General features: G+C 37.9%; 2 protein-coding genes across 2 annotated transcripts in view; both read left to right on the plus strand.

The window, feature by feature from the left end:
- Positions 1-751: 751 nt before the first annotated feature.
- Positions 752-7201, plus strand: LOC105134265 (eukaryotic translation initiation factor 3 subunit A-like). Its single transcript, XM_011038613.1, has 14 exons — positions 752-856; positions 1268-1335; positions 1763-2244; positions 2850-3065; positions 3157-3525; positions 3622-3651; positions 3939-4166; positions 4270-4431; positions 4735-4956; positions 5054-5263; positions 5342-5548; positions 5763-5843; positions 5997-6198; positions 6423-7201. The coding sequence occupies exons 2-14, from the start codon at positions 1290-1292 to the stop codon at positions 6878-6880; spliced, it is 2913 nt and encodes a 970-aa protein (XP_011036915.1). The 5' UTR covers positions 752-856; positions 1268-1289; the 3' UTR covers positions 6881-7201.
- A 1805-nt stretch (positions 7202-9006) lies between these two features.
- LOC105134267 (wall-associated receptor kinase-like 20) overlaps positions 9007-9339 on the plus strand; it is a 1270-nt gene continuing 937 nt past the window's right edge. Inside the window, exon 1 of the mRNA XM_011038614.1 lies at positions 9007-9331. Within this exon, the coding sequence (XP_011036916.1) occupies positions 9059-9331 (273 nt within the window). The 5' untranslated portion in view covers positions 9007-9058. The remainder of the gene's footprint in view (positions 9332-9339) is intronic.

Consider the following 9339-nt stretch of genomic DNA (forward strand, 5'->3'; position numbering starts at 1 on the left):
TTATGCTTCCAAATAAATCCTGTTTTTATATTCAAAAACTTATTTTTACAACTTGTTTTCATTTTAAAACATCTAAAATATAAAATCAAAACATGAAAAAATCCATTTCCAACTCCTAGTTCCTCCAAAAAAAAAAAAACCTAACAAAACTTTAAGAAAAAAAAAAAAAACCCAACAAAACTTTAAGGATCCTAATCAACTTTTCATAACATCATTTTCATTGAATTCTCTAAAAAAAAAATAAATACAAATTCATTAATATTAAAATAAGTCTTTTTGATGGCTTGAATGCCAGCATCCAATCATTTTTCTCCCCTTAACATTTCTGGAGACTCTCCTTTTTTTCAAAATACAGGGACTAAAACATAAAACAAGAAAGTTTGGAACCAAAATGTTGATTGCTAAAACAACAAGGACCAAATAATAATTAACAGTCAAACTCAAAACTCAAATTTCATAGAGCAAATTTAAGTTTTTCTAGCAAATATTCTTAACAAATAATAAAATTTTGTTTTGAAAAATAGAATTTAATTTATTATCGGAATATTCATTAACACTTCGTACACATGAAAGAATGCAATTTGAAAGAAATATCAATATATAAAAACACGACAATATAAAGTTAAAGGAACGATGAACAGTGTTCTTCTACTGTATTTGATAATACTTGACCCAAACCCATAAACCCAAAACACTTTTATCTGGACAATTCACTGATGGGCCGACTATAAGAAGTGCCGGTTTCCTAATAAAACGGACACTCAAAACCCTTGGCTATTGCAGGAGAAAACCAAGAGCGGCCACCCTTCTCTTGCTATCTCTTCACTCAATTTCAATCTCTACGCTGTTTTTTCGCGTAAGTTTAGAGGGTTCCTTTTTATTTTTTGTTTGTTTTGTTTTCTCTTAAAGAAATCCTTTCTCCTGGCTTTGTTTGCTCGAAGTTTTAATCTTTCAATCGGATTTGATGCGTTGGGTCTTCTAGAGGTTGTTTTATGTGTTTTTGGGAGTATGTTTTTTAGATTCTGGCGTATAGCGAAAGAATTGTGGATCTTTGATAAATCAGTGCAGACTGAGTGATTTTTTGCATGATATGTGTGTTTTTTAGGATTTGGAAGTTGAATATTCTATGGTATGTATGTGAGATTGGTTAGAATTTTTTATATTTCTCACTTTTTTGTTTTGTTTTTGGTTTACTATTTTGTGTTTTTGTTTTTGTCCTTTTATTTTAGGTGACCCAAAGTTTGATACTTTAAGTTTAATTGAGCAGGTTGAGAGATTTTGATTGCAACATGTCGACTTTTGCCAAACCAGAGAATGCCTTGAAGCGAGCTGAAGGTGAGTGATGGGTTGTGTTGTTGTTTGTTAAGTATTAATGCCCTCTCCAATGCATCACTTTAATCTGTTTAAAACGGGGCTTAAACGTGAGAGTTTAATGTATCGTGTGTTTTAGTTCCAAAATTATGATGATATCAAATTCATTCGATGCTAGCATGCTTCACGCCAACGAAAAATCTTAGCTGGTTGTGATTTAAAATTGGCCTCAGAAGTGACCTGAACGACAAAATGTGGTTATAGAAGAACCACTTTGTTTCACTGGACTTTGCTGCAGATGTGACTTGTAGTATGGTTATGGTGGAAGTAGGGAAATACTTGTAGGCCTTTTGTTTTTGAATTTGTTGTTGTACGTTTGTCTCTGAGATTTTAATGTACATGTGATACTAACATCCCAATTTCCTTGACTTTTAATGATGTATGCTTGCAGAGTTGATAAATGTTGGGCAGAAGCAAGATGCATTGCAAGCCCTTCATGATCTAATCACCTCAAAGAGATACAGAGCTTGGCAAAAACCACTTGAAAGGATTATGTTTAAGTATGTAGAGCTTTGTGTTGACTTGCGGAGGGGCAGGTTTGCTAAGGATGGTCTGATTCAGTACCGTATTGTTTGCCAACAAGTGAACGTCACTTCCTTGGAGGAGGTGATCAAGCATTTCATGCATCTTTCCACTGAGAAAGCTGAACAAGCTCGTAGTCAGGCACAAGCCCTTGAAGAAGCTCTTGATGTGGATGATCTGGAAGCAGATAAAAGGCCAGAAGATCTGATGCTTAGTTATGTCAGTGGTGAGAAGGGAAAGGATAGGTCTGATCGTGAGCTTGTTACTCCTTGGTTCAAGTTTTTGTGGGAGACCTATAGAACTGTACTTGAAATATTACGGAACAACTCAAAGCTAGAGGCCCTATACGCGGTAATTTCTACTTTAAACATAAAACCTCCTGGTTCAATGCCTGGTCTTTTCACATTGCCAGCATCCATCTCTATAAAATTTCAATATGATGCGTGTACGGAACATCTGATGACTTCAAAGCTTACATATGGGAGGTGATAGAAGGCATGTGTGTTAGGTTCTTAAACTTCTGCTAGCTGGATGGACTGAAAATTAAAAATGGTTTATTTGTTTTCTCTTTCTTTAACAGTTATATAGTTTCAGTTTCTTTTTAGTTGACTGGCTGAGTTGTTACACAATAAGATGATTACCATCTGAATATTGATGCTGACCAACTTTTGCTCATTGGACTTTCGAGTTTTTTCCCCTTATTTTTCTACCCTATTGATGATCAAAAGCATATGGATTTTTCTGCTTATGTTGATTCCTCATTGTTCCATGCCCTCTGCTCATATTATGTCTACTATAGTTTGTCCATCATAACTAAGTGCTCATGCTTCTACTGTCTTTCATCATTAGATGGTGGATGATGGGGTTGATTGGTTGTGTCCATTCTGATGGCCATTTGTATACGAGAACTATTAATCCAAATAATTATCTTATTGAACTTGAGTTGTTGCATGCAGATGACAGCCCACCGAGCTTTCCAATTCTGTAAGCAATACAAACGGACAACTGAATTTAGGCGGTTGTGTGAGATCATCAGGAACCATTTAGCAAACCTCAACAAATATAGAGACCAAAGGGATCGACCTGATCTCTCAGCCCCAGAGAGCTTGCAGCTGTATCTTGATACACGATTTGAGCAGCTAAAAGTAGCTACTGAGCTTGAGCTCTGGCAGGTATGCATATTTAGTTATTTACCTGTAGTGTATCTCTTAGGATGTATATCTGTATTCATTTGCCATTCACTTCCCTAATTTTCATGCCCAGGAAGCTTTTCGGTCCGTTGAAGATATCCATGGATTGATGTGCATGGTTAAAAAAACTCCCAAGGCATCCTTGATGGTGGTTTATTATGCCAAGCTAACAGAGATATTCTGGATTTCATCAAGTCATCTTTACCATGCTTATGCATGGTTAAAGCTTTTTACACTTCAGAAAAGTTTCAATAAAAACTTAAGCCAGAAAGACTTGCAGATGATAGCATCATCTGTTGTTTTGGCTGCTCTAGCAGTGGCTCCTTATGATCACACACAGGGGGCATCTCATTTGGAGCTTGAAAATGAGAAAGAGCGGAATATGCGGATGGCTAATCTTATAGGTTTCAATCTAGACCTGAAACCTGAGAATAGAGAAGTGGTAATGCAATTTATTCACTTGCATTTACTTTCATGATCTATAATTTATTAATTTTTCTAATGTTTCTCATTTCCATAATGCTTTTTTTTTTTGCAGCTTTCAAGGTCATCCCTTCTTTCAGAACTGGTAAGTTTGAATTGTTAGTTTCTTGCTATTTATTTTTATTCATCCCTTCATTCTAAAAAAACAGAGAGACTGCAGTGCATGTTTTTAAGAATTGTCTTTTTTATCATTTAATGATGGAAATATATTGCTAAAAGTTTCCTTATTTTCCAAGAGTAATCTATGTCGAATTCTTGTGCCACAATTCTACAGTACTGGAAATCATTATAAATGGGTTTTGAAACAGTGTCCATATTTTGTCTTGTTCTTGTGAAAATATTTGAATTGCCTGGTTTGGATATTGTTCTCAGGTATCCAAAGGTGTAATGAGCTGTGCAACTCAGGAAGTGAAAGATCTTTACCATCTTTTGGAGCATGAATTTCTACCATTAGATCTTACAGCAAAGGTTCAGCCTTTGTTATCCAAAATTTCCAAACTAGGGGGAAAACTTGCTTCAGCTTCTTCCTTGCCTGAAGTGCACCTCTCCCAATATGTCCCTGCCCTTGAGAAGCTTGCTACCCTGAGGTTGCTTCAACAGGTAGGCAATTTTTTCTGCTTTACCTTTTTCTCTTGGAGTTTATGTCAGTTTAATTTATTTAATCCTTTTCTCTGGTCACTTGTGCTTGTCCATGATTTTTCAGGTGTCTCAGGTGTATCAGACCATGAAAGTTGAGAGTTTGTCTCAGATGATCCCATTTTTTGATTTCTCTGCTGTTGAGAAGATATCGGTTGATGCTGTGAAACATAATTTCATAGCTGTGAAACTGGACCATATGAAGCATGTTGTGCTGTTTGACACTCAGGTATGCTTCATTCTCTATGCAGTGTTTCTAATCACGTATCATTTACTGTCTCTCTCTCTCTCTCAATCTCCCATCTGCATGTCCCTTTGTTGAGTTCCATTTCTAAACTATTGATATTACTTCCCAACTTGAGTTGCACTGCATCACACCCTGTCTGGAAAGTGTATATTGTGCTTGCACCTTGGCTTTTTGCTGGCCTTGATTCATTGAAATGGTCTGTCTTGTCAGCCATCCTCGGTTCTTGTGGTACTGGTGAGATATCAAAACAGAGTTTGACTGCATTCATTGGGTTGACTTTTACAGGATCTTGAATCTGATGGGCTGCGAGATCACTTGACTGTTTTTGCTGAATCCTTAAATAAAGCAAGGGCTATGATTTATCCTCCAATAAAGAAATCATCGAAGCTGGGTGAGATTTTACCAGGACTAGGGGAGATTGTTGATAAGGAACACAAGAGACTTCTAGCTCGGAAATCCATCATTGAAAAGAGAAAGGAGGAACAAGAACGTCAACTTTTGGAAATGGTAGTGCCATTTAAACTGCTGCTGCCTCAGTAGATAACTTACGTATTCATCATTCACCAATATCTTCATTTTTCTTACATGAATCTTTTGCTTTCAGGAACGGGAGGAGGAGTCAAGGAGGCTGAAGCAGCAGAAGATTACAGAGGAGGCAGAGCAGAAGAGGCTTGCAGCTGAGTATGAGCAAAGGAACAAACAAAGGATCCTCCGGGAAATTGAGGAGCGTGAACTTGAAGAAGCACAAGCTTTACTTGAGGAACATGAGAAACGCAGTAAAAGGAAAGGAGGAAAGAAGCCGATCTTAGAAGGAGTGAGTTTATACCTTTTGAAATTTACTTTCCAGTATTTTGGGGGCTGTGCTCAATATGACAATTTTATCTCCATGCAGGAAAAAGTGACGAAGCAAATTTTAATGGAAAGGGCTTTGAGTGAGCAGCTCAGAGAGAGGCAGGAAATGGAGAAGAAATTACAGAAATTGGTTAAAACCATGGATTATTTGGAAAGAGCTAAAAGAGAAGAGGCAGCCCCACTGATTGAAGCTGCTTTTCAACAACGATTGGTGGAAGAGAGAGCACTCCATGAACACGAGCAGCAGGTACCTGCTTAATTTTTGGTCATATGTCCATGAAAGGCCGTTTTCCTTCGAGGTCTTTCTATATAAAAATTTAATTCTCTGCCCGTGTCTTTCACATCTTAAATTGCAACTTGCCTAAAAAAATGGTTGTTATTGTGATGTTATTTTCATTCAGTATAGTTTGCTGGGGCAATTTGTTAGGTTGTTACCTTTCTAATTGGTATCTGCATTGCAGCAAGAAATTGAATTGAGCAGACAGCGCCATGATGGGGACCTCAGGGAGAAGAATAGGCTGTCTCGGATGTTGGAGAACAAGGTCAGTATCTAATATCTCTGTGATACCATGTGTCATGGGAAGCTTCTTTATCTGAGGAAATATGAGGATAACTCCTCCAGCCTGGATATTCTGTGCTATGATTCTTGGTTGGTTTTCAACAATTAAAGGAATTCAATTTTTGTTCTCTTGCAGATCATTTTTGAGGAAAGAGGGCAGAGTCGCCGAGAGTCAGAGTTCAACCAAAGGAGAGCCGAGAGGGAAGAAAGGATCAACCAGATTGTTCAAGCTCGGAAACAAGAGAGAGAAGCTTTGAGGAAGAAAATATTCTTTGTGAGGTCTGAAGAGGAGAGACTGAAAAGGCTGCGTGAAGAGGAAGAGGCTCGCAAGCATGAAGGTAGATACCTTATATGCATGAGGACAAATTTTCTCCACTATATACCTGATCCATATTTTATGTTCAATGTGTTTCCCTTTCATCATTTCTCTAGTCTTTTCCCCCTAGTGTTGCTGCTTGCTTTCCTCATTCAACTGTGTATTTACCACGCCTCCTCTATTGGCATATATAAGTCTATGATCAAGACCAGCTCATGCTCTCTGTGTTGGTGTTTTAAAATGCAGAGGCTGAGAGACGCAGGAAAGAAGAAGCTGAACACAAGGCAAAGTTGGATAGGATAGCTGAGAAGCAGAGACAGAGAGAACTTGAACTAGAAGAAAAGGAACGGATAAGGAGGGAAGCTCTCTTGGTTGACGGACCATCGAGGTCTTCTGAGCTTCCTGCTGGTCCAGAGCCTGGGGCGGCTGCTGCACCAGCCCCTGGAAAGTATGTGCCCAGATTCCGGCGAGGGGGAACTGAAGGCTCAGCACAGGCTCCTCCAGAAACTGATAGGTGGGGAGGTGGAAGTAGTAGGCCAGCCCCTCTAGATTCTGACAAGTGGAGCAGTGGCAGTGCCAGGCAGCCCCATTCAGATACAGACCGTTGGGGCAGTGGTGGCAGGCCTGATGATCGCAACCCCCCCAGTGATAGGTGGGGTGGAGGTTCAAAGTCAACTTGGTCATCTAGGCAGCGAGGTCGCTGATAATCCCAATGTCGTCTTTTACATTTTAATGCGGCCATTTTTGTCTGGTGCTTATTTTTGCTGCATTTGGATCTGGGAAACGCTCAAGGAATAATTAGTAGTTAATTATTGTTTCTAATTTAGGAGGCTCGCAGAACCATTTAAGAGTGGCATCCTCGTCTCTGTTTTTTCCACCTTGGTAATGTTGGCAAATGTTTATTGTGTTCACACAATGTCAAACTTTGGAGGAGATTTTTTATTCTTTCCTTTTTACTTCGATTCCTTTTATGTCTTGCTCAGTTGAGATTACGAGTTACCCTCAAATGTCAGGGATTAAAGTGCCTGTGTCGGTGTCTTTTTTCACTGTCTATTCATCCATCTGTTCCAGCAAATCAGTATCATTTAAACGAAATTGTAGCTTGTGAGTAGCATGGTTGTTTTCCTCTTTCCCCACCCTGGTTCCGCACTGCACCCATTTGAATCGAACACGACATTTGCATTTCAGCTGGTGCAATTCGTCCATGCCGAAACATGGCCCATTCCCCAGAAAGTGACTGGCCGTCTCAAGAGACCTATACGCAATTCTACTCCTATTCAATCAAGCCCAGAGCATGTGGTATACTCAAGGTGTTTTCACTGTAGAAGAAGATATAGTTTATTGTTACAGTGAAATTATGTATTTACCCTTGAGTGGGAAAAAATTAGGCTTTGAGGCTGATTTTTCTTTGGTGATTGAAAATTATTTGGGAATGTATGTATTTTTTTATTTTTTAAATAATAAAAATATTCTTAACAAAATTTAAAATTAATTAAGAGCTTTCTTGATTTCTTACAAGTTTTTGAATGATAAAAATATTTTTTTACTCTTAAGATAAAAAATTTATTAATTAATAGGAGTTTTTTTCCCGTTGTTATTGTAAAGTACAAGTATGGATTAGATAAAAAAAATTTGAATTTGGATTTTTTTATACTTTCATACAGATAATTTATGTAATTAATATAGTCATGAAAAGTATTTTAGTGTTTTTATTTTTACTTTTGAATATTTAAATTAGAAAATTGTTGGCGCGTTTTAATAATATGTAAACAAATATATGATATACATGATATTTAAACGACATGTGCAACCCCATCCAGTAATCACATCTAGCGTTCTACCGTCTCTCTAATCATAGCTCGACCGCACTCTAGGTTTTGTTAGATTAATGACATGATGATGCTATTTTAAGATGCCACACTAACTTTTTCAGCTTGTCCTTGCCTTTTTTGATCAACCCAAAGAGTTTTTATCATTTAATATAAAACCACTTCAGGAAATGGCCTACGAAAACTCAAAAGAAGGTAAGTGGGATTTAGTTATTTTATTATATACAGTCTCTTTGACGCATGTCCACCAAAGAATTCATTTGATAATCATCACAAATCTAGAATGTAATCAGATGAGATTATGGAAGCAAGACCAGACTGTTGTCTACCTTGGTGTGCACACATTTGCGCGATTTTGAGTAACATATTCAAAGTTTAAGTTCATCATTTGTTATCCTGGATTATTCTGTGTTGGGTTATGAGATTTATGGTGTGATGCAGATTTCATGGCCCCTGTTACTGCATTTTAATGCCCGGTTATTTATACTTTGCACTGAAGGTTTTAGAATTTCTTGACAAGTGAACACATGTCCTTGTAGTCATTAAGTGCAGCTGTTTCATCGAAGCAACAAGTTTGCTTTCTATTTGCTGAACTTTTCAATTTTGGATGCTGTGAGTCGCCTGTTGATTAATCCCCATTTCCTGGTAAGTTAGGCCAATCTGATGATTGAATGAGCTGACGTATCAGGTGGGTTATATGCTGTCTCATATTCTTTAGGTTGGTGTTTTTACTTCAGCTAATCAGCTTCAAAGTTCATGGAGGTGATATAAACTTGATGACTATTTAATTGTCTTTATTTAGGAAGGTGGCAGAGAATCTGCCATGTGCAAGTCCCAGATTGCATGATACTCACCAAGGGACACCGCACTTATATCAGAAATCATTATTGTTTTCGTTTCCAATATCTTGCGAGAATATTTTATTTAGCAGTAGTTAATTGGCTTTATGGCTTGAAGAGTTACACACGGGTGTGCATGTTTATATAAGGCAAATAGTTGTTAGGCTCCTTGCTTCATCTAGTATTTTCTCCTGTTCTGAACACTAGAGTGAAGATGATGTTCGTGATAATCGTTTTGCTCACTTTACTATCCCATGTGCCAGCCCTTGATGTTTGCCCTAAATGTGGCAACATGGAAGTCCCTTACCCACTTAGCACAAGTGATAATTGTGGAAACCCTAGGTACAGAATCTATTGCAACAGTGGTGCTCTGGAGTTCTCGTCAGCTCAAGGGTTTTACTACAGGATTCTTAGCATCAACCCTAGTGCTCGTAAGCTTGTCATTAGGCCTCCCCTAATAGTGAAGAACACATGTTGTTCCTCTGATCTTTCCCT

The sequence above is a fragment of the Populus euphratica genome, unplaced genomic scaffold (assembly GCF_000495115.2).
Source record: "Populus euphratica unplaced genomic scaffold, PopEup_1.0 scaffold158.1, whole genome shotgun sequence".
Classification (NCBI taxonomy): domain Eukaryota; kingdom Viridiplantae; phylum Streptophyta; class Magnoliopsida; order Malpighiales; family Salicaceae; genus Populus; species Populus euphratica.